We start from the raw sequence: 25,320 nt of genomic DNA, 5'->3' as shown, positions 1-25,320 counted from the left end.
GGTTAATCTGATAATGGAAAAATGTATATCACTGGAAAAATCTTTTATAGAGGGAAAGACTGAATTAAATTTTGCTATTTTACTTCAGAAGGCCAGGAAAACCCCCATCACTTCATTTTTATCATAAAGGTTCTTTTCATCTGCCAAGACCCAGGTTTCCAAGAAAGACATAAAAATAAAATATATTGGACATCTTCAAAGACAACTTACACTTCTATATATAATGTAATATATATATTCTTCAAATCATACTTTAACATGTTTTTGAGTACTAAATAACTCTAGATACAGAGAAGATTTCCCCTTGTGCACTGTATTATAGGAGAAGGTTTATGGGCAGATTATATAATTTTTCAACATGAGTATGTCACCCAGCATCAGAAGAAGTAAAAATTATAAAGCCAATTGCAATTCCAAGCATTTAAAAAAGTAACATTTTTATATAACAGTGATTTGCTTTCAAGACTGAAGTCTCTCTTTAGAAGTTAGTTATTAAATTTGTAACATTTATTGGAAAATTCTAATGCACCAATGAATGACTGAGACCTATCCCAGTTGTACCCAGGGCACTGCATGGCCACACTTCCTGCATTGCAACAGAGGTAAAGAACGTGCAAATAAAGACTGAAAACTGTGTTCCTAGTTCATACTTACATTTCAGAAACTAATTTTTTTTAAAAACACTATTTTGCATTGTTTGACATCACAGCCTCCAGAAACTGCAGAAGAAGAAGAAAATAAAGAGGGAACTCTGGAAGTCCCTCCTTACAAGCCTCCTGTCTCCAAACCTTGGGTTTCCCTTGGCAGTGAAAAGGAAGTTGAAGAAGAATCTGTTAAAGACACTGTTAAAAAGGTCAGAATCAACAGATGTTACTCAATCAAGTCAATATAACAAAACTTAATTTATTTTAAGTTCCTTTAAAAAAAAAACTTCTGACAATTGGAAGTGGCAATTATAGTTTGTCTTAGGGTCTTTCAAGAAAACTAAAAAGGAGAGAGAACTATCTAAACTTTGAACAAAAACTGGCTGTTGCACAAACTTTTTTTTTTTTTTAACAACTGTGTTCTCTTTAAATCCTGTAAATAAGGCATGTGAAACTCTACTGGATGTTATCTATTTCTTCAGCTGGACATTCAGAAGTCCTGATCATCTGTCTGGTCATCAGCATCACTATCACTTTTGCTCAGTTTACTATCTGGCCAGGTTACAAGTTAATTCATTGTAATTATATTCTTAGGACTTAGTTCTGTTTCCATGGTGCCAAATGAACTCTGGTTCATTATATGGATGGCACATAAGTAGCATGCAAGACTTTTAAGGGCTCTCTACCTTGGAATAAGTATTAATAATAAACAAATACTACAGGTTATTGTAAGCTGACTTTACAGAATGACCTATTTGATTAACTCTACCTACATATTATACCAAGAATATTATACCTCGAAAAAATAAAGCCACTCACAGCTGTCACCTAACATGTGACATGTGGAGCATCTCCATGCATTTAACTGTTCATCAGTGATTTCTAGTGGTATTACCTAAATCCCTGTTCAGGGTAAGTTTGTTAGTTCTCAGCAACTGGATATCTTGCTTATATGTAAAAAGATGTCTGCTTGGTATAAAGTTAATTCACAGTCACTAAATTTAACCCACATTCATAGTCTGAAGTATTCTGTATTCTACTTTGCTGGCAAGGCCCACTCAGAAGTGTTCTCAGCCTACATTCCTTTCCAGTTCTGTGGGAGGTACTGGGCAAAAGTACCTGGCTAGGAATCCAAGCAACACCTCTCTAGCCTCAAGCGCCTGCCAAGCCAGATCTCTTCTTCCTTCCTACTTCTCTACTTCTACTTCCTACTTCTAAGGAAACTTCTCACTCAAGTTCTTCTGGATCATCTTTAGGCTACTTTTCTCTCATTAGGCACTGCAAGGGAAGCTGAAATACCCAAGTTAAGAATTGCACTAAGAGGGAATGGTTGAAAGTTAGGTCTTGGAAGTCCAATGCAGTATTATGTAAGACCTACAAATCAATCCCTTATTAAAGGTGCAGTGTTGATATTGCTTCAATACAAAATTCTAGTTCTCTTAACCTACTAGCAATAATCCAAAACATAACCTAAAGGCAACTTCTTGTTTTGGAAATACAAACCTGTCTTCTATTATTTACATAGGTTATTTATATGAGCACTTCAGAATTTCAAAATGCAGAAACGTAGTAAACTCAGCACAAAAATCATCAACAGACCTAGTTCTACAATTATATGAACACTGTAATTTTAAAGAACAAACTTTCCAACAACTTTCTTCTCTGCCAACTACAGAAATATCTCTTTTCAGATTAAGTTTATGATTTCTCGAGCACGCAGGAAGTTTGGAGCACCAATTACATTTACTGACAAGAATGCTTCGCAAGAAAAAGACAGCTATGTTTACTGCCCGTCCTATCAAGACAAAACTTTCAGTAATAAAATACTTGAAAAAGATGTGGGCACACAAATGGTTCCAAAAGTAAGAGAAGCTACTACTCAGACAAACTGGTAAGTGCAAGAAAACATTTACCAGCTTAGTTATTAAGCTACGCACTGTTTCTGTCTCACCCAAAGCTATGGAAATTAACTCTTCTGGAGTTCCTCAGTTACAAACTGATTAAGAGAGCAGAACTGAATGCTCTGTTTCCATCTTTCTTCTCTCACTCTTTTCCAAAGAGTTTATGGAGAAAGGGAATATACTTAGTTTTTAATTTTGCACATTACATGGGTTTCTGTCTTTGAAATTGTTTCTGTACTTACTCAAGTTCAAATTTTATTCCAACTGGTTAGGACTTATCAAAAAAATGCAGCCATGCAGTATTTTCCTAGAGAGTTGTCAAATGAAGAGAAAGAAGAGAGTCTGACATCTGAGAAGATGAAAGGTTTTCTTACATCAGTATGTCTAAGGTAAATTTACTGCACCAATGCACATTCAAGGCTACCTGAAATAACAGAAAAAGCAAGAACTCTCCTCTGAGTGGGCCGTTGGTCTGGTCAAATACTGATTTTTTTAGTTTGTGTATATTTTTTTTCCTCTCTTGCTTGTTATTTTAATATTAACAAAGATTAACATTTGTTTCTGAAAAGTAACATGGTCTATGTCATATAAATATGACTGTTTAAATAGATATTAGAACTGTTAAACTGATACATCTTTTCAAACAAGCTGTAAAGTTGATGTTTGAAATACTGCTCACTCAAGCAGAGGCTTATGCAGAAGAGCAAAAGTGCTGTCCTACAGCCCTTAGTCATAGGACAAGTACCACTTACTGACATTTTTGCACAAGAATTGGACATTTCATTGTACCTGGTCCACACAGAGCTAAATTCTTAGTACAATTAGTTGTTTATATTTGAATAGAAGAGGGTTTCCTTACAGTGATACATCACTGAGGAATTAATACTTTCTTTTTTTAATACTGTGATCATAATTTTGTCTAAAACAAAAGCAGTCTCTGCAGCAATATTTGTGATGCTACTACTGAGTAATCACATCTGAATTATTGAAAGTGCTAACTGTTCTTTTCACAAAACAGCATGGAAATTGCATTGCAGCAAAATGAAATTATGAATGCTTTTTTTGATGACTGGAAGGCCCTAGCAGAAGATGAAAGCAGTTCTGGTGGCAAGCCAGATATTTCTCTTAAAGCATACCAATCATTTACAGATCTGCATTATCTCAAGGACAGAACTATTAGCTGTGTTTGCTGGCATCCAACCATTTATGGTAATGTGGTTAAAATACTGATTTGAAACTTGAATGACATGTATTATATGACCACTATAAAATATGTGTATTTAATACAATTATCAGCCTTTAAATTAAAATATCAAAACTGATTTAGAATGCCTAAATTGCAGAGATGAAGTAAAAAACGAGACAGGCAAATTCTTGGTAGAGTTCAGACAGGCCATGCAAAGTCCCTCATACTAACATATAAGCGGAGATCATAGGAAAGGGAAATTTCTCCCTTATGAGGCTCATTTAAGTAGGGCTGCAACCGTGCCAGGTCCTTCTGGGGGCTCTGCACACCAGAGTTGATCTCCCTGTGGTTATTGTAGCATGCCAGTCACCTGGGAGGAACGTCAGAGCCCCAATGGGACATGGCTCTGCTGAGTGCTAGGGAGCATCACAAGGCATACTGAATGTCTCCTCCTACTCCCTGCCGTGGATTACTGCTCTACACAATTGTGCCTTTAAGCCTAGCTCAGTTATACATAAATGTCCCAGCTGCACAGCATGATGGCCAATACTGCAGCCTGTGTAGGAAATTAATTCAGCTACAAAAGATTTGATTTCATAATGGGTGACCAGGACTCTATGCCTGTCACATCATTTCACGTGCAGTATTATACCATGAAGGAGTAGTACCAGAAAAGTTGAATTTTATCCTGATCCTTGGGTTAACAACTCATTGCTAAATAATTTATTCCTAAGCAGCGAAAATAAATACCTCAAAGTTGATCTGTAAAAGGGAAAATATAGATACATGGTTGGGTTGGGGTTTTTTTTGCACTGTATTCAGAAGGTGTAAATGTAAGTAGTTTAGAATAATTAATAGCATGTGGAAACTTGAATTGTCTCTTCTGAGAAAATTAATTTTGTCTCTCAATCAGGGATTATAGCAGTGTCAGTAAGACAGCAACTTTCTTATGAAGAGCAAGCAAACCTTCCTGATAAATCATTGATGCAGAAATCAGCAATACTTTTTTGGAGTTTTTTTGACCCTATCCACCCTCAGGTATTTAAGCAGGATTCTTAAATATGCCAAGTGCTTATATAACAAGAGAAAAAACAATCATTGTGACTGTATTTCTCACCTGTTTTATTTTCTTCTTTCTAGTTAGTATTGGAGTGCCCTGGAGACATTTACTGCTTTCAATTCAGTCCAAGAGATCCAAATATCATTGCTGGTGGCTGCATCAATGGACAGGTGATACTCTTAGTTTGAGAATAAAATTCGTTATTTCTGTATTTTCTTACAGTACAAAAATAAGGCTGAAGAGATGTACTCAACATCAATAATAGCACATAGTGTCACAAGACAGGTATCGTGGTCTCAGAAATCCACTCATCCTGTACTGCAGTTGTGCCTGGTTATTCCACAGCTGAGCCACTACTGTATGCTGCTTATTTGCAGTACTGATAAATAGGTCAAGCTGTAAAGAGTTTTTTGAGTCAAGTGCAGTCTTTCAACTGAAGAGGAAAAACTTAAGACATCATCAGTTCTAGTGCACAGAGTTAATTTCTTCATTTTTCCCCACACCCTCATGAATTGTAACTGAAAAAATGCAGATCAATATAAAGAATGAAATAATTTGTAATACAGTCATTTTTCATTGTAGATTGTACTGTGGGATATTTCTCAACATGAAGAAAAGCTGCAAAGTGAAAAAAGTGTTGCTGATGGAACAAAGATGTCAGCTGTTAGTACGGTGAATGCTTCGGTTCTAAATATAGTGCAGCACAACGTCTTGGGTGAAGAGAGGCAAAGTTAGAATGCAAGTCAGTGGGGGAAAATGGGTGAAGATATCCCAGCTTAAAAGGGGATAAATCATTACAATGAGAGACTGGAAGGAGTTAATTAAATAAATCCATTATCACAATCTATTGAAGCTTGGGCTTCAATAAGTCTGTTCTTTAATAGGCACCAACATATACTCAACTTCTGCCTTATGAAGTCTATCAAATATGTATAATGTTTGTTGCTGAATATAATACTGAAAATTATTCTGAAAGTTTATGGACAGAAAAAAGGTAGCTTGGAAGCTGAGAAGCAGATTTCAGCGGAAGGAGACTATAAGGAGGATAAGCAAAAGAGAGACCTAGGAGCAGAGGAGGAATTAATAACATCAGTGGATGTGTGTGCGCCTGTGCAGGCATGTTGGCATTCTTTTTAGAGCTTCATAGCCAAAGGCTTGTTTCAATGCTTTCCATTTTTTTCCAGATTAGACCCCTAGAAAATTCTATAAACTGATCTGAAATATGTGAATAAATTATTATTATGGAAAGTAACCTTTTTTCTTTGACAAGTCTACTATTGTATTTTGGAAATACACTAAGATCATAGAATGGTTTGGGTTGGAAGGGACCTTAAAGATCACTTAGTTCCAACCCCCCTGCATGGGCAGGGACACCTCCCTGGTCAGGTTGCTCAAGGCCCCATCCAACCTGGCCTTGAACACCTCCAGGGTGAGAGCATCCACAACCTCCCTGGGCAACCTGTGCCAGTGCCTCACCACCCTCACACTAAATTTCTTCCTAATGTCTAACCTAAATCCACCCTCTTCCACCTTAACACCCTTACCCCTCATCCTACCACTACACACCCTGGAAAAAAGATCTCTCTTTTTAAAACATTTCTAGCCATCTCTTACCCAAGTCCAGCAGAGCAGCACAAAGCCACCTCTGGTGAGATACTGCGCAGTCTCTTCCATACGATATAGCCATAAAAAGCCAGTAACAGATATGCATTGGCTGCCAAGCTATTCTGAGGTGAGTTTCACAACTCATTTTTGTTCTTTTTATTGTTTTCCTAATCAGTACCTCAGAAATCCGTGTAAACTCAAGATAAAATATTAAAGATCCAATTATTTCTAATAGCCTTCATTATTTCTCACTGCATTTTCTAAATATTAAATAATCTGGTGCCACCTCTTCTGTTCATTGTGCTTTACAACTGTGCTGTGTTCTCAACCTGATATGAATCTGCTCATAATTAAATTATGGTACAGTAGTACCCATGGATACTAATTGGTACCAGATTTAAAACATGAAGAAAAGGATTGGATAGCAAAATTCTACTGTTGTTTTTCTTGTTTGGATGGGGGAGTCTGAGCCTGAACCTTGGCAAAAGAAAGTTGTTTTCATGTTTATCTGGAATAACAGATACAGGAAACCTGTGCTTGATAAATAACACTGACAAAGGAATCACTTTGTTAGTATTTAGCAACAAGTACTGGGACATACTTTTTTGCTATATAAACATGGAATGTTTGTCAGCCTTTGGACAGCATGGCAGTTTTTATGACACAGTTCCTAACATCAGCAGTTTAGTACTACATATCAATGAAAAGGTATTCAAAGTTATATTCAGAACCTAATCCAGTTTTGCATGCTTGTGAGACTACTGTTGTGACTCCAGGTAAGCAACCCAGGAATGAAAACAAGAGCAGGGTTTGGCCAAAAAAAAAAAAAAAAAGCGTAGCTGAAACTTTAGCACATGGTTGCTAAGTACAGTTTTGGCCAAAAATATATACCTTGCATATCCTGGAAATTCTATTTTAAGAAGGCATAACCTAGAATCACTTGTTTCTCCCTTATCCCTTTCCTTTATTTTTCTGAATAAATTAAAACAAATTTGGTATAAAATAATGACTACTCTGTAAATTATAAGTACTATAACATGTGCAAAACCCCACAAACACAAACTATTAATAATTAACCTTTGAAGTACCACTACCATCCTACAGTATAGTCCATCTGAGTGATCACTAAAGAGAGATGACCCATAGTGTAAATTTGGCAAAGATACATCACTCCCACTACACTTAACTGTTTCAGATAAATTATTTGCTCTTTGGTTAAGCTGGATAAAAAAGTTACAAACATGACAACCTAAGAAGGACCTGACTTGCAGTGGTACCAGCAAGTATCTACCCTGCTAACTTAATTTAGAGTCTTAGGTGCCTAGCTGGAAAAGCTGGTGCCACTTCACTTGAAGAACATTTGTAAAATGTCTTGACTGTATAACTACAAGCTCCAATTCTCAAATCTTACCCAAGCAGAAGCAGTGACTTAATTTCTAGAAGCTCATTTTATATGCTGAAGTACTTAGAAAAGTGTAATTGTTGTCTCTCATCATCTACTCTCCCTGTAATAATTTTACTGTTATTTTTAGGACAACCAAAAGGATGCTACTTCTGAAAACAGAGCTGAAATTTGCATGCAGTTTGTAACCTGCTCCCCTGATTGGTACATACAACACACACCCTACAAGACGACTTCCAGTTTCCTTTGGAAAGCTTTATCAAGTGTGCTCCATGATTTAACTAGCACACTCCTGGATTCCTATCAGCTTATCCTGAATAGCTGAAATTCTGTATGCAGAAGATAAGCACCTCAAGCTCTTGGCCAGTTAAGCCCTTTACAGCAATGGCATTAAGGGTTCATTAACCTTACATGTATACATTCATACTCTGTGTATACCTTAAGCAGTGTGTTGGTCACACACGCATGGGCATCAGGAGCCATAACACCACACTTACATTGATTATGTGACTTTTGCACAAAAAAAGTTATTAATGATTTTGAGGCCAAAGAAATACTGTAAACTATATTTAAATTTGGAGACTTAGCTGGAAAAATTGTTCTTTATGAATCTCCTCTTTTGTGGACTAAATATTGAGTAAATATTATCCTGTGTAAAAGGCAAGGTGACAGAATGCAAAACTTGGAAATAAATCTTTAGCTTTCATGATGGCAACAAGCTTAAGGCTTCAAGGCTGCATGGCTGGGCTCAATCACATATTTGGTAGTTACATCAAAAGGAGGGTCAGAGGCAGAAAAATTTGGTAATGTTACAACGTTATTTTTCCTAATTGAAAACAAAGACATAAAAATAACAAGCAAGAAGAATGACTGAAAATACACTTGTTAATAAATCTGCAGTGTAATTTAAGTAATATATGTGAAAGAAATAATTTAAAGTACTCACACACAAGGGCTCCAAATTAAAAGTATTAATCTAAAATAAAAGCAGGAGAATCTCTGTAATGTCATCCAGGGAGTGCAGGCCTCGAGTAACTCCTGTTAGAAAAGGGAAAGAGATGTCAGCAGTGGGGAAAGTTATCTTTGTCTGTATCAAATCTGTGCATGAATGTCCAGGGTAGAGCAACAGGAACAAACAGGGCTGAAAACTCCAGTGAGATGACAGGTTCAAGTGAGTAGGACCATTTGCCTTGAATGTCAGCAAACAAATTGCTACACACAAGAACTGGGAATGATCTTTGATTTGGATTACTAGATTACCTGCTGGAGAATTATGCCCAGTTCTCTGAGCATCCAGGAATTTTACCCAGGTAGTGCCAGTAACTTCACCTACTAAGTTTACATAAGCAAACAGTATTAATATTATCTGTCTGCTTTAGTACAGTTAACAACTGGTGAAAGTCAACATATGCCATCACTTACATAAGGAGCAACTAAGTATCTAGCATTTGTCTGCTCTTCAGAGTCTCTATTGCTAAGCAAAGTTTGAAGACAAAAGACCAAAAAATGTCTTTAAAAGCATATATCTGACTCTGAAACTGAAACAGGGAATAATATTATATAATCATTTTTGCAGCTCCATATTATTTTGGGATGTTCCAGCCACCAAACTTCCTGAACAACCTCTAAATGAGAAAGTTAGAGAGGAGGAAGCTTTTTGTAAGCCCCTCAATCTTCCAGATACTTCTAAGCAGCTAGATCTCTACTGGAAACCTCTCATAAAGGTACTACACACAAATCTAGAATAGAAGGATCAAGTACTAGAACTCTATAGAAATTGATTCTTTTGCTTCCCAAGTCTTTAATTTTTCCAGCAAATTGTGACTTCCTTTTGAATTTTCTTCTGATTATGAAAGACTTCAACATTCCTCTGAATCTTCAATAAAACACATTTTGAAAAGCTAACTCACAAGAAACAGCATGACTGCCTCTTAAAAACTGCAATAGGTGCAAAAATAGTTGTATTAATAGTGTAAGTTCTTGTCAACCTTTTCAGCTGCTGTGCTGTCTATCTCAGTGGGTTCCAAACTGTGAAACATGGTCATGGTCAACAGAAACATAATTACTGGCACCAGTCTGATTAAAATTATCATAGCAGTTGGTGAAAAAAGTGAGGCTGAAAATAAACTGTTAAGTAAAAAAAAAAAGTAATTTTGAACCTGCTGATCTGTGCTGCTCAGAATAGCTGTAGCTGGCACAACTGTTGAACAGGCATGACCACTGGATGTGGTTTGGTTTTTTTTGTGTGTGTTTTTTTTTTGTTTGGTTGGTTTTTTTTGTTTTGTTGTTGTTTTTTTTTTCCTAGAAACATGGCAAAATCCTTACAGTGAACAAATGACAAGAGAAAGCACAGGTTTGAATTTTCTCTGTGCTTGCACATGAGGCTGCAAATACTATTTGTAGAGTATTACAAACATATTGCAAACGGAAACCAACCTTTTTCGTTGCAGCAGAAAGTAATTTTGTCTTGTACCTCAAAGATCTGACAAAATGAATCATAGAATCATAGAACTATTCAGGTTGGACAAGACCCTTGGGATCACTGAGTCCAACCATCATCCCTACTCTACAAAGTTCTCCCCTAAACCATATCCACCAACACCACATCCAAATGACACTTAAACACATCCAGGGATAGTGACTCAACCACCTTCCTGGGCAGCCTATTCCAGTGTCTAACCACTCTTTCTGGGGAAAAAAAAATGTTCCTAATGTCTAGTCTAAACCTACCCTGTTGCAGCTTGAAGCCATTCCCTCTTGTTCTACCAAACAAATAAGCAAATTATTTTTTTTCTGAACAGATAAACCTCTGCGAAAGTGATACCAACACAGAGCGTGGTCCCATGAGAATTATTGTTAGGGAACTGCTTTACCATTACAAAATCTCAGGTAATACTTTTATTACACCTTATTGGGAAAAATGTTTCTAGAAAGCTTGTATTTCAGTATATACAAAATGAAAGCTGAGTAACAAAATGCATCTGGGGAAAAAGGTTTCCTAAATATACTGGTATTGACTGCAAAGATATGCACATGTATTGAACACAGAAGAGCAGGTCTGTGCCTGCAGTCACTGCCAGGTTTCAATTAGTAGCCCATGCAGGTCACAGAATCACAGAATGGTTTGGGTTGGAAGGAATCTTAAAGATCATCTACTTCCAACCCCCTGCCATGGGCAGGGACACCTCCCACTAGACCAGGTGGCTCAAAATCCCATCCAACCTGGCCTTGAGCTCTTCCAGCGAGGGGGCAGTCACAGCTTCCCTGAGCAACCTGTGCCAGTGCCTGCCTGCCTCACAGCCCCCACCCATTCTCCTTATTCCTGAAACAGTGTGTCCTTTCAGCCCTTACAGAATAGTTTTTAGAAAAATAATCCTGGAGTAGCAATATATATTGCAGGTATTTCTGTAGTACTTTGGATAGAAGTGTCACTCTTTGGAAGTTAGCACTTCACATTCCATAGTAGATCAGTTCTTATTATGGTACTTTGTTGCAGGATCATACCACTAATCCCTCAGACTGTAGGAGGTGGTTGTAGCATTCCATGGAGCAGAAATTTTAGCAGCAGCTAAGGGGGGGATGTGAAAGGGCAGTTCCCACACAGACAGGGATGCTGTGTAAAACTGGTGAAGAACAGAATGGTGCTACCTCAAGTTGTTGTCTGGGAACGGGAAGCACTGACCTCAGAGCAGCTGCAGCAATGGGGAGATTCCACCAGGAAACAGTTATGGATAAAGGGAATTTCAAGGAGAGATTAAGACTGCAGCACTGCTGCTTCACTTGGCAGTCTTTCTTCATCTCTCCTTGAAATTTCCTTTATCCATGAACTACCTTTGTATGACAAAGGATTTCTTTGGCCTGATAGATTTCAGTGTATAATAAGTAGACATATCCCTACTGTTTCCCAGAGAAGAAGCAAGCTCTGAGAAAACTAGAAGTGCCTGGCAAAGACAGCCCATATACAGAGATAAGTACTTCTTCAAGCAAAAATCTGAAAGTGCTAGAGAATTTCTCCACCAACTTCTTTCTTGGAACTGAAGTAAGCGAAAATTATAGATTACGAATGAAAATGTGAATCCAAGATAACCAAAAGACTGAACAGTTAAAGAAGAGTTTTCAAAAATGTATGGACTTGCACGTTTTTTTCAGGTGTTAGCTACATAGATCTTTTCAGACATCCCACATTTTATTCCTATTTTAATGCATTGAGCTACATACTTAAAATAATAATAAACCCCCAATACTTGGTAGACTATGAACCCTTATTCAAAAGACATTTCCAAAATATATTGAACTTAACTACCTGCCATCAGGAACCAAACAGTAGTTCCTTATTCCAGAACCCATAAGGTTAGTAACATGTTTTTAGTGTCTCCCCAAATGTCAGGTGAAAATGATACTACAGTTTTCCCCACAACTTATTTCCAATGTAGGGAGTCCCAGCTCTTCAAAGCCCTCTAGCTACCCTACCTAACTAAAATTCAAAAATCTTTCCAAGTTTTGAGTTCACGTGGAAATGAAAATTTGGATTCTAGATACCTTTTTGCTTCTGGTCACCTTTTCCCCAAATACTGGAGCAAAGCATGAACTGTAAAAATTGAGCACCTAATTCTGTAGGAGGGACTGCCTAAACACACCATGGTAAGTAAAGCTGTTTTGGCAATACAATGACTGAAAAATGCTGATCCAAAATGTTAGTGTTCTTTCAGTCACGGGCAGAAAACTTTCATTTTAATTTACTCAGAGCATATGTAATATTAAATGCATTTACTTAATTTTTTTGGCATCACAGGATGGAGAAATTATTTATTCCGACTGGAAAACTGAAATTCACAGTGATTCGGCAACGCAAGTTTGTAAGTAAAAAACCCTAATATGAACCCTAATAAAGCACTAACTTTAAAATATTTCCACTTGTACTCTGCCTTTCTAAGGTTCTTGCTCATCTGCTATAATAGTCTATCTCACTGATGACACCAGGATTCAGCTGTGCAGCCCCACAGTGTATGCAGTTCAGCTCTCGTGACAGAACAGCAAAAGCACTCCCCAGTATGACAGGTGCATTGCCACGTACTTGGTGGCACAAATCACTGAAGTCACACTTCACAATAACTAGATTTGTGGCAATTCCAAATACCTTGCAATACCTTACGAACAACAACAAAAAAAGAGGCTATTATCTTTGAAGCCAGTGCTGGATCCTTTGCTCCTGTTTCCCCTGTGTAACTCCCATTGGGAAGACAATCACTAAACCCTTGTTACAGCTAACTGCCTTTTGCATTCCATTAGGTCAGAAATACACCATCAGCACTAAAACTATCAACACTCTCCAGAGATCTCCATTTTTTGAAGACATCATTCTAAGTGTTGGAGACCAGAATTTTGCCATTTGGAAAGAAGGGGTTACCGTAAGCCACTTTAACACAGCTGTAACATTACTGATAAATATACAAGACAGAACTATAATAGCTTCAGAATCTGGATTTTCAGAAATGTTTGTAAATCACAAAGCTTCAGAGTTTAGAAAGCAATTTGGTATAAGAAAACTATTTGAGAAGTAGCTTGGTAAACTTGCCTTTTACAGAAAAAATGAAGTGAGCTTCTTCAATTCCAACCTTGTAAAAACTGTAGCTCCTCAAGAAATTATTTCTGCTGCTAGGGGAACTGGAGAGCAAAGGCAGCATGTGCTAAACAGGTCTAAAGAACTTCTATTGAGGATGCAGTCTTTTCATCATCTGAAGACATCATCTGGGAGGTTTTTTTTTTAGTTCCTCTCACATAGGAATCCAGGTTAGCTGCACCTGGCAAAATCTCAAGATCACAGATTTTACAAGCAGATAGATTACCTTAAGAGACTGAAAGTGAGATACCACTTTTTGTCACTTTCCCAGCAAGATTGCCATTGATATAGTTTTTGTAATAGGATCATATAAATTGTAAAGATTCTTAAATTATAGGAGATTATTAGCAATTAATACATAGTACTGTTTGATTGTTGTGCCTATCATTTGTTTCCAAACAAATCAAGAATGGGCCAATCCTTAAATCAAGCTGCTCTGCTGGAAGAAACACTGTGGGACACTGGTCCTTAACAAGACCAGGAGTTTTCTTCATTGGCAGAGACGACGGGAACATAGACATTTGGGACTTACTGAAGAAAACTCATGAGCCATCTCATTTCCAGAACATCTCCAAATCAAAGATCACTTTCATCAGCCCCTGGACTGCCTCACGTATGTTGATGGTGACTGCACTTCGTGAGCCACCCTCTTTGCAAAATGGCCCATGACAGGCACACATCTTTTTACAGATGATCTTAAGTACATACTCCTACTAATTTAACACTTCACTATATGTACAAAAATGCATACATCAATTCTAAGTGTACAACCACGGCATAAAGCAAATTAAAACAATTAATTAAAAAAAACCTTGAAAAAGTATAAATTTTCAAGTAAATTTAATTTGTTAAGAAAATGCGAGAGCAATAAAGCTGCCTTTTTGCTGCAGTGAACAACAAACTAAAAAGACCAGTACAAAAATAAGTACTCTGTAGCTCTGTTTGGGTGGAAGTTTATGTTGTTAGAATTTAGATTGTTTAATTTCTTTTTGTCAAATACCTTTCAGCAAAGCAGCATTTTTTAGCCATTTCTGATGACCTTGGAGTACTGCATGTTTTGGAAATCTGTCAGTCACTAAGTGACCCTCCAAAGAATGAGGTTGGTAAGAATTTTTGTTTATCTCTGTGACACTTTATCCTGAAAAGCCCAGCACGGAAACAGGCCTGCCTGGAAAAACTTGTCTTCAAATGGATGACAGTTAATTTGAGACCAGTATGGTCATATTCTGCAAAGATCATCTGTAGCAAAGCTGGCTTTGCACAGAGCTCAGATAGGAGCCACCTAAAGGGTGTCACCCTAACTGGGTGACAGTTGGCAGAATTGCACTGCTCCAACCTGGCAACATGAAAACACAGTAAAGAGTTCAGTATTTTTTGCCACGTGCATAAAATGACACCTGCTTTCATGCATTAAAACAATGCTATATAGTGCATAGCTATATGAATATACAGAATTTCTCGTTCTTTACAGCTTCTTTTCCACATTTGTGCTGATCTTTTTCCTGTAAATTTGGCACTTCAGTTTACACCTCTTAGTATCTGGTTCTAGCTTAGTTAAAGCACACTTTGGAAACTGTTATTAGCACTACCACTCAGGCATTCCCATTTGAAATAAGGACTATGTATACCAAAGCACTGTGGGAACAATGGAAAGAGTTTTAATTTGTCTTTATTTCCACATCACTTTCAGTTGTTCTTTTTCACCACCTCCAAGTCAAAGTCTTGCCTGGTACCTTGTCTGTTATTTTTACATCACAGAATCTTCTTCCTGTCCTATCCCCGTTTTCAGTTGTTTAGGTATGCACTTAAATAGTTTACAAACATCCCATAAAGGTTTGCTGTGTGCAGAGCTACAGGATGTAGCAATATAACACTAGGTCAGAAGCCTCATCTTAGTAAAAGTAGCTTCTCCAAAGCAAGATAGGAGCTAACTAAGTGCTAACTGCAGTATTTACTGCAAAATAGTAACTTGTTGAAGAGTAATGAAAACTAAAACACAGAACACCAGATAAATGTATAGTGTAACACTGAAGTATGGTATTTTATGGTTTCTTTGTGCCTTAAGTTGGGTCAGTGAGGATTTGGACTGATTTAGTGAAATCACTAACCTAAAACTGGTTTAGTTATTCAGTGTGGGTTCCTGAAGGATGATCTGCTCAAAGTCAGTGTAATAAAACCTGTTGAACCCCAATGCACATTTGTATCCAAAATCAATCGGTTTCATTCACCTTTATATTGTTTTGCTGCAAATAATCTGGATATAGATAAACTCATACCACCATTCAGATCATCAGCAATAGTTCTGTGTCTGTTTCATTGTGTTAACAGGATGCCAACTTACTTGAATATTTTGACAGAGAAGTCAAGTATCTGAATCACTGTGAGCAAGAGTTGCAAGAGTATCAAGAGCTTCAAGCCAAAACAGAATTGAAACAGATATGGAAGAACAGAGGGAGAAAACAGTATGTTATACAAAGAAATCTTTATTTGGGTCTTTAAAATGCACCTGTTTTTCCAGGTGGGATTTCCCCTATAATTTTCAAAAATCAGGATGGACATAATCAGAATAGTTTAGCAGCTCCTTTTTCATACTTAGAATTCTTAGGAGTAGAATAGTTGGTCCTGCCTCATGTGAGTTCAGCTCTTGGTCAAGTGAAAACTCCTGCCTACGGACACACAGCAACTATGAATTTGCTTTTCTTTTTACATCAGTTGCTGGTTCAGAAAGTTATATTTTGGCAAATTTCCTATAAACATTGCTCCTTTGAGCAAGGAGGGACTCCAGCCTTCCATTCTTTATGTAAGGATTTTGCTTACCTATTCTTTGGTCAATGGTTTAATAATGCCAACTAATCAACCAAGAATATGACAATTCAGTTAATGTAGCCCTAGGCCATAACTATTTTCATTAATTTGTGATAGCACTGATCCTATTTATTGCAAAGCAATGGAGTCACATACAAGATTCAAACTTTAACTGGTGTGTGTTTTTCCTTCAGAGTATAACTGCTCTACAGAAAAAAGAAAAATGGAGGAGCAAGAAAATGGAGACTATACTGTGGTTCTGGACTTGGAGAAGCAGATACTAACATTTTTAGGACTAGTAAAGGGACAAGAAATACTTTCCTCATCAGATGTTTTGAGCCTATTCTCAACTTTAGAACCAGTGAGCGTTTTATTCTGGGACCTCTTTATTTCAGCAGAACATATTTAGCTTCAGAAATAAAGCATTTTGCAGTAAGATATTATTGTTTCATTAACTTTATACATTTGTTTACCCACAATTTGGTTAGAGAACAACTGTTTTGGGCACACTTTCCCCACTATCTTTCACTAAGAGTTATAATGAATATTCTGTTTAAATAATAATTTTCAAAGTTCTGCATCTGTCAGGACTCTATAAACTGTAAAAATCTTAAACACAACTCAGCTGGTCAAACCAATGTATCAAAATTCATGCCTCCAATCTACTTCCACCTGCTCCCACCAGAGGGGAAGCCATTCTACTCTGGTAGTTCCATTCACACTGGCCACCCAAATTCTGCTGCTCAGCTCCAGCAAGCATGTGTGCCCTCATCCCTGAAGTACTGACTGGTCTTGAAATCTTAGGGACAGCAGTAGAGTCTTCTTGAGATGTCCTGAACATTTCCTGATATGGTGACAGCATTCCAGAGCAAAGGCGGCTCACCTGTGCCTTGTGCAGCCCCGTGTCCCCAAGCACACAGGGGCTCAGGGAGAAGGGGAAGCACACAGGCACCTCAGATGGCCTCAACAATCAGAGTAACACAGGAGATTACTTATGCAAAAGCTTCATTCTCACCTAAAGGATTTTAAATCAAAACCAGACCCTGAATTGCTCTTAAAAAAATCAATGAGCCAATGCAGCTCATGAAGCACAGGAACAACGGATTTCATCATTAGCTAGCTTTACCCACTACAACTTCCATGAGCAATTGTTTCCTCCAATAGCATGTGCAGACACCAGGAATCCAGCAGGGAAGAGAGGCAGCCAGGTACAAGAGGAGCTATCCCAAGAAGACTGCCACAACACAAGAGGCACCCTATAATGCTTCTGCTTATGCAGTCAACATCAATGTTCCCTCAACAGCAGCAAACTGGTTCTGTTCCCTTAAATGCAGCCACAACAAGTATTCACCATGCTATAAAGTCTTGTATTTATTACCTAATACACTTGGAGGGATAGGGGAGCCCCTTGTATCTCTGCTGAATCCATACATTGATACACTAAGGGAGGATCATATACATTACTAAACAAAGTTCAGGGGCTGCTGAACCAAATACACAGATCTGACTACAAACTATCTACAAACACTTCAAACTTTGCAGGCTGAACCACTTTTACTTACCATCATCAGATCAGAAAATGATTGTTACTTAAGACTGGCAAATGCTTACAAAACGAACACCAAAGCCATTAAAATATACTGTTCCTTCAAAGAAATCAGTATTATTTAGCACAAACAGCTTTTACCAAGCACACCGAGGCTGTCAAAGGTGTGCATTTCTGTCAAAAGACAGTAACTCTTGAGAGAGATCAAATGGTGTTATACAGAAGTTTTAATATTTACCAGTGCAAAAGAGGAACAGCTCATGAACACTAATGTCCACCCTCCATCCAGAGATTACTCTTGTAAGCAGAGTTCTGCTGGCTGGTTGGTTTCAAGCACCAGGTCAGACACTGTGTAACTGAGCAGAGCCTGTCAAGCAGAAATTAAACCTACCAGAGGACAACAGATTAAACTCTGTACGGGTGAGTTCACTCTTTCCACAACTCAAACCCTTTGAGGGTCACAGGCTCCTGTCAAACAAATGTCCATATGGCCACAGCAGACAATAAAGTACAAAAGAAGACTGACACACAGGGGGATTTGCAGAGAGGAGCTTGGCCTGAGAAGTGATAGCCAGCCTGAGTGCTCTGCTTCATTAGGGCAAAGTGTAGCCGAATAGGAAACAGGAGCAGTGTGAGCCTCCTATGTCCCAAAATAAACATTACAAATGGGCTTTAGGTTGTGTTAAAACATGCCCCTTTGATTTTCTAGGGCCAGGATCTCCCCATAATGTACTTCTACCACTTTAATTGAACTTCAGATTTAAGATAGGTTTGGTGCCACTAGATAGAACTTGATTCAAAAAACAGTTTTTTGTTAGTTAGTTGGAAGTTTAAATATTATAGTAATACACCTTGTCCCTCATATTAAACTACCTCTAAAATAAAACCACGGAAAACTCAACAAGCATATCCCTACCACCTGCAGCACATTGTTTGCAGTCAGAGCTCAAACAGGAAGAGAAAACAGCTCCTCTGCTAAATCAATATTTAACTAACAACCTGCCCCACACAGATAGGTAAATATCACACAACTGACTAATAAAAAAGCTCAGCTCTCTGCTGTCAGACCTGGACTTACTTAGAACCTGACCTCAAATCATCTTTGACAGACTTTTTTATTAACAGGGCTGCAAACCACAGGTACATTAGCATCAACCACATGGTGGTCATGAGTTACCTGGAAAGTCTCCTATCCACTTGTAGCTCTGTAACTACAACCCAGAAGAGGCAGCAGCCTCAGCATGAATCTTGCTCTCCACCACAGCAGCACTCTTGAGAGTTTTGATTAACGAAATATTCCAGAAGACAAACAGATTTCAGCTGAGTTTTTCTTGCTCAAGGACAAGGAAGCAGGAGATCAGGGCTCTGTCCATCAGTCCCCCTCCTTCTTCCAGGCAGAGTAGTCTGGGCAACTGCAGCAATCCCCCAATGGAAATGGAGTAGCTTTCCAGAGAGACATTTTCCTCCTCATCTCTGTTCCTGAACAATACCAGAGACATGAGATTATACAACCCATTGTGGTCTTTTATCCTCTCTAATGAAACCCTGAATGTTCAAATACCTGTAGGATCAGCTTTGTCTTATCTCATAGCAGACTGTTCCCAGGTTAATTTTTGCCTAACAAATTATAGAGTTTCCTGCACAGCTCTGAAAAACAGAATGAAAATAGTTAACTCATTGTATAGGAGAGCATTTCTAAACTAAAGTGTAACACCAGTCCTCCCCCCACCCCAAAAAATCATCCTTCAACTATTGCTAGCTCCATAATTTGAGATACAAACTAATTTAAAAGGACATTTTTACTGTTAAAAAACCCTGTAACTTTGGATGGGGAGGAAGGTGAAAGGGTTGAGATCTGGCAGCAGAAATACCAGATGTGTGTCCGGCTTATCAGATTTATAGATTTATTCTGTAAAACCCCTGGATATCTACTTCTGTTTGGGACATTTTCCTGTTTAGAACACATCTGAAAAGCTGCAGCTACATTTGTTGCTTGGTGCATTAACAAACGTCCACAGGAGTTATGCATTTGGGAAAGAAAGATCTAAAGATCTGAATGTTTCTGAGGATGTAGGTCCCGGCAGCTTAAGCCAGCCCAAGGTCATGCTGCCACCCCCTCCATTCTACATCCCACACAATCCTTTAACCATCACTTGCACACTCCTGCAATAAGCCAGTTTAGGAAGCTGAAAAGCAGTGAGAAGCAATTCAATGTGATGGCTGCATCAGCCACACAGCCCAAGCAGCACTTGGACAACTCTGTTGAAACAAACAGCAATGGATTAAAACTCTATGGATGGGCCTTGTCCATTCCTGAACTCACCTTAAGTGTATTATATCCTTAGCATTCCATTGCAAAGAGTTGAACAGACCTAATGATCCATTTCTGCTTTTCCCTGGAGACCACACACTACAATTCTTGGTTGCTACCCAGCCCCACATGGGACCATCACTGGCCTCAAAATACCAGAAAATCCCACACTTGGCTATCATTATTTGTTTGCATGTGATTTTGGTGCAAGCCTGGGAATGGCTTCTGTAGAGCACCTGCAGCTGTTTTCTTTACCTGGGAAGCAGAGGTTACACCTGAAGGAAGTCCATACACTTCAAGGACATCAGCTCACTGAACTGAACTGCTGGCTCTGCCCTCTGCATTTAACCTCTTCTAGCAGTGTAAAAGCCCCTGCAGAACAGGAACTGCTCCTGATGTCAAACTGAGTTACACCAGGAAGACAACAACACAGGCTAGAACAGTAAGAGAAGTTGCCAGCTGTGCCCACAGGGTTCAACAGCAGCTCCACTCTGCAAAGCACACACAGCCCAAAGCTGCTCTTTTATATAAAAAACGTTCATTATTATTTTGGTAGAAGCCAGTTGTTTTAAATCTCCCAATTTAGTGGTTCTAGATTAATTGCCACATTAATCCTCTTCCTTAAGGACCAGTAGCAATCCTAAGAAGGATGCAGCTTGACCAGATTATAAAACTATATGAAATATAATATCAATAAGAATATATATAAGGAAAAACATACAACAAAAAACATCACTTGGGAACTGTCTCATTAAAAGACAATTTCTAAGATACTAAACGTTCTACAGGTTTAACTAGATTAAGAGCAAATGTTTCATTTCAGTAATAGCAATACTTTACTGTATTTTAATTAACTAGATTAACATTAATACAGTTTATCAAATAATTAATTTTCCCTGTTGCAAGGTTAAAATATTAGAGCTGAGAGAGCAGTGCACTGCTGCATTTACAAAACCTTCCTGTAGAAAAATCCTACACTTACTCAAAATGTGTTCATTTACATAATTTATGTTACTATAAACAGCAAAAGCTTTGCATACCATTTATTAAATAACTTTAAATGCAAACATCGTTCAACTACTGCTAATAGATCTACACACCCAGTCCAAAAGCCAACCTGTGTTCAAAAGCATCAGCATCCTGCAATAAAATAAATGCTGCCACAACTCTATTTTGACAACTTGCTCAGAATGTGATTTCTTTCTGATTTAAATTGAGTAGTATTTGGTTTGGGGTTCATTTGCTGTTTTTTTTAAATTATGTGGCTGAAATGCTGGATCAATCTAGAAAAGACAACAGAACAAAACATCTTCTGCAAAGCTAAATGTTTCTCTAGAATTAATTCATATGTGCAGCCAGGACAAATGTATGGCATCAGCTTATACAGGCTTAAATAATCACTAACTAGGCTTAGTCAAATTTTGTTCTTAATTCCAATTTTATTTAGAATTTATAGTTTAAAAAGTATGCACATTCTGTAGGTATAAAAGTTTAAAAAAATACATTGATTTATTGATAAATGCTTCAGGTTAAATTTACATTTTCATACATTATCATATTGCAATAATTGGTTTGAATCTTTTAACACTTATAAAAATAAATTAATGAGATTGAATAAACCATTTGAAACCATGCTAAAATAATTCCTTAGAAAAGAGGGGTGAAGTTTGCCATAGCAATTCTTAATTCATTGCTACTGTAAATAAATAACTCCTCAATTAAGCAATATAAGGAAGTACAGGCTAGCAGAAAAGCACTTACCCACAGGGTGAATGGAAAGCCATGGCAGGATGCCAGCATTGTACCAAAATGAGGAAGAGAATTAAGCTCTACCTTGCCAGCTGACAGCAATTCAGTGTTTGGCCTCCCAAAACACACAACTCTCTCACCCCCACCTGCTCAAGTCCAGCCCTTCCGCACTGGGGCTGCCCTGTGAATGACTCTGTAGCTCCTTTTGGTTAAAGGGACTAAACAAGAATGTGTTTCCTTACCATGAAATCTTTAGTTGCTCACCATAAATGACTGGAGATAAAAGATGACCTGAGAAGACAGTGATAGCTGAATTTAGTAAGGTCACAGTGAACTGCAATTGCATCCAAACTTCCCAGGAGTAACACATCTCCAGAGCCACAGCTCTTCAGAGAGAGCTCAAACACATCTAACTACCATGAGCCAGACTAAGGTATCTCAACAAAAAGATAGGAAATCCTGGAGACAAAAAAAAAAAAAAAAAAGGTACTGAAACATCAAAAATAAATTTACAGGTTACAAGGACAAACCAGAAGTATTTTTTGAAAAGTAAATACCTTCCAGACCTTCCTTGTATATGAAAAAACATGGAGGATAAAAACAAACAAACAAAAAGGAAAAAAAAAAATAAGAAAAAATAGAGAAAGCATGGTGGGTGTGCGAGAGTTAATAGTCAACACCTGCAAACTGATGCCTCTGCAACACACAAGGTCATTTAAATTAATGATTACCCTGCCTTCTCTCTGCTCCTGTTTCTGTGCATAAGTCAAATGCTGTGCTACCCAAGGGGTAACTTCATCCTGGCATCACTGAACATGTCTTCGTAGATAAAGGGACATTTCATAACTCTGAGAGACCTCTCCTTTCCAAAGGTGGCTACAGACACATGCACATTTAAACATAGATATATACAAACAAGGTTAGAAAAATATTTAATTTTTGCTTGTTTAAATAATTATTGAAAAGTGTTAATACAGGAATACATTAATATTTGTACAATTAAAACTTTATATATAAATATAACATATATATATAAAGCATTTTTCATAGCAGCCATTGCATATATAGTAAAACAAGTCTATCTGAAGTCCATGCTGCAAAATTCAGGCCCAGCAGCATTTATCCTCATCCGAGAGGAACATCTGTACCGGAGCTAGGGTTTCAGGAATGAGGAGTAACGCTGCCACCAACAGCAGAGATGTTGCTTTATCTCCTGCCAGCTGTTGCCCAAAACACCGAAGTGCACAGTATCTTTAGGGAGAAATGCCACTATGTGGAATTACCTCATGGTCTCTAAGGTTGTCTCCAAAAGCAGAATCAAGTCATCACCTCTGTCTAACAAAAAGGGAGAAATGTAACGGAATGGCTTTAACTCTGTTAGCGCACGGAGGCCCTGGCCTTACCACAGGTGTCCAAGGGCACCATCACACCTCACACGGCTGTGGGCAGCCCAGTGAGGGGCACGGAGGCACTAGGAGGAGATGTCATGCAGGACAGGATTTAATAGCTCATATTCAGCTTGTTTTTGTTGAGTTCCCTTTCCAGGTTTCCTATCAGAGTATCAATACTTTCCTGCAGGTCTTTGAGGTTTGCTGTGTGATCCCCTGCAGAGCCTATCGCCTGCATTGTCAGGTAGCTCTGGAATGCCCGTTCCCTGGGGATGGGCTGTGGCCGGCCAGCCGGGGCATGCAGCTCCTCAGCTTTGCTGCTGTCATCCCCGCTCTCCGTGTCTTCTGAAGGGACGTCATCGTAGTCTGCTTCCCTCAGGCACTCTTTTGGGTTTAAGAGGTAGTTCTCCCCACAGCTACTCCAGTCTCCAGCATAGCGGTTGCTCGATGGGCTGTCCAGACCTGCTGGCCTTGGTCTGAGCACCCCAGACATCTCGGTACTGCTCAGGTTCAGCATCTGAGGTCTCTGCCTCTTGGGTCTCAGGTAATTCAGGGAGGATAGGTGCTCAGGAAATACATTCACAAGTGATGGTTCTTTGGCAGGCGAGTGACGTACTAGAAGAGAGGAGAAGTTAAGCCAGACCCAAAGCTGAATCCATACTGTAACTAGACAAGTCTACAACCAATGCCCACTCTCCTCCCGCAACGTCACACGCTAACAGCATGCATGAATACATGCAAGCTTGCAGCCAACATTCCTTTGTTTTCTGCTGCTGTTTGATATAAAATAATTAGAAGAACTACTGTAAAAGCTCTGTTTTGAAGATTCATGCCAGATTCAAACTACAGTGGAGAGAAGCCTGTCTAGAAGTATAAACTCCCAGGGCAGTGATTAAATTCACTGCATGAGTTAATCACCATCTGGCTCTCAATCAAAGAAAAGGGAATAGCTCAGCTCACACGCTTTGTCCAGACTAAAAGAGTAACAGAAAGCAGGCACAGCAAAAGAGGTTAAAACACAACACAAATACCACCATAGAGAAACACCCAGAGAAGCTCAAGACACAGCAGGAGTTGAACTTTGTGTTTCTCTTTCGCCCTAGTGTTCTGTGCTATTAAAAGAAGCTTATTTGCATTATGCATTATTTTTCTAAGCAGCCAGAACCTCATGTCAGATGTACACTCACAACAGGTTTCATGGTCATGTTACCTGAGCTCACCATTATACAGCATAAGTTATTAACAGTCTCCTCCACTGTTACCAGCTTCCTATGGTAAACAGCACAAAATTTTTTACTGACCTGTGCCTATTAAATGTCTGAGTGGCAAAATTTCTTGTCGTTTTAAACAGACCATTACTTCTTGTAATTGGAAGCAGAGACTTTCTATTCCCCTTCACAAAGCATGGTGCACACAAACCCAGGCCGTTCCTCATCTCACCCACCCTTGTTAAGACTCCTCACACACAAGCACAAAGGCTCAGTTTCAAGATGTGCCCCATGCTTCTCTCTTTGGGTCCACACAACAGATCTCTCCAGATTTTAGTCTTACTTCATGTCTTGCAGAATAACATGCAATAACTATCACTGCTTCCCCCCCCCACACACACCTTACTATAACAAAAGCCCTTCTGTTTAGACTGTGCTCCATAAAGATGAAGGGCCATGGGTTAACAATAACTTGCCAGTATTAAAAGGTCTAACCGAACAAGGACTACTTGTTTTCAGCTGGAAAAATACGGAAACTGAAGCATTGCCCAACATGTCGATTATTGAGCTGTCTCAATCTACAGATAGATCAAATGTAGGGGACCAGACCGTGACCCTTCCGTCAGGTCCAGCTGTGCCATTTACACTGTACTGTGTTCATTTGCTCACGTCCCTGCATTTGTGTCTTACTTCCCTTTCAGCACATCATCCTGCTCAGTTTTTGCAAGCCAAGGGATTGTGTTCAGCTTTCCCTGAAGGTGAAAAAAGGCAAGCCAAGCAGTGCTGACACAGAGCGTGGTCAGTGTGTGCTTGTTACAGCCGCAGAGTCAGCTCTCACAGGAGATGACTCCAGGGCACAGCCACTACCAGGTCAGCAGAGTATGGAAAAAAATGT

The 25,320-nt window shown here is 38.6% G+C and overlaps 2 protein-coding genes across 13 annotated transcripts in view; one reads left to right on the top strand and one right to left on the bottom strand.

The window, feature by feature from the left end:
- DNAI3 (dynein axonemal intermediate chain 3) overlaps positions 1–16,596 on the top strand; it is a 28,899-nt gene extending 12,303 nt beyond the window's left edge. For 3 of the 10 annotated variants that reach the window (XM_051624999.1, XM_051624998.1, XM_051625002.1), the window contains 18 exons: positions 710–853; positions 2,336–2,535; positions 2,818–2,934; positions 3,564–3,754; positions 4,645–4,769; positions 4,872–4,961; positions 5,374–5,463; positions 6,395–6,523; positions 7,929–8,002; positions 9,375–9,522; positions 10,600–10,687; positions 11,707–11,837; positions 12,591–12,654; positions 13,088–13,206; positions 13,827–14,031; positions 14,426–14,517; positions 15,747–15,880; positions 16,418–16,596. In XM_051624999.1, coding sequence (XP_051480959.1) covers positions 710–853; positions 2,336–2,535; positions 2,818–2,934; positions 3,564–3,754; positions 4,645–4,769; positions 4,872–4,961; positions 5,374–5,463; positions 6,395–6,523; positions 7,929–8,002; positions 9,375–9,522; positions 10,600–10,687; positions 11,707–11,837; positions 12,591–12,654; positions 13,088–13,206; positions 13,827–14,031; positions 14,426–14,517; positions 15,747–15,880; positions 16,418–16,424 — 2,148 coding nt within the window. In that variant the 3' untranslated portion in view covers positions 16,425–16,596. Of the gene's footprint in view, positions 1–709; positions 854–2,335; positions 2,536–2,817; positions 2,935–3,563; positions 3,755–4,644; positions 4,770–4,871; positions 4,962–5,373; positions 5,464–6,394; positions 6,524–7,928; positions 8,003–9,374; positions 9,523–10,599; positions 10,688–11,706; positions 11,838–12,590; positions 12,655–13,087; positions 13,207–13,826; positions 14,119–14,425; positions 14,518–15,746; positions 15,881–16,417 lie in introns of those variants that run through there. The other 7 variants (XM_051625000.1, XM_051625001.1, XM_051625006.1 and 4 more) reach the window with 7 other exon arrangements.
- A 4,903-nt stretch (positions 16,597–21,499) lies between these two features.
- Positions 21,500–25,320, bottom strand: part of SYDE2 (synapse defective Rho GTPase homolog 2) — a 28,644-nt gene continuing 24,823 nt past the window's right edge. Inside the window, exons 7-8 of one of the 3 annotated variants that reach the window (XM_051625108.1) lie at positions 24,428–24,486; positions 23,758–23,832 (exon numbers count right to left, since the gene is read on the bottom strand). In XM_051625108.1, the coding sequence (XP_051481068.1) occupies positions 24,476–24,486 (11 nt within the window). In that variant the 3' untranslated portion in view covers positions 23,758–23,832; positions 24,428–24,475. Of the gene's footprint in view, positions 24,487–25,320 lie in introns of all 3 variants that reach the window. The other 2 variants (XM_051625106.1, XM_051625107.1) reach the window with 2 other exon arrangements.

Source organism: Apus apus, chromosome 7 (assembly GCF_020740795.1).
Source record: "Apus apus isolate bApuApu2 chromosome 7, bApuApu2.pri.cur, whole genome shotgun sequence".
NCBI lineage: Eukaryota > Metazoa > Chordata > Aves > Apodiformes > Apodidae > Apus > Apus apus.
Note: the sequence above shows the minus strand (reverse complement) of the source record. Positions and strands in the feature narration are given on the sequence as shown.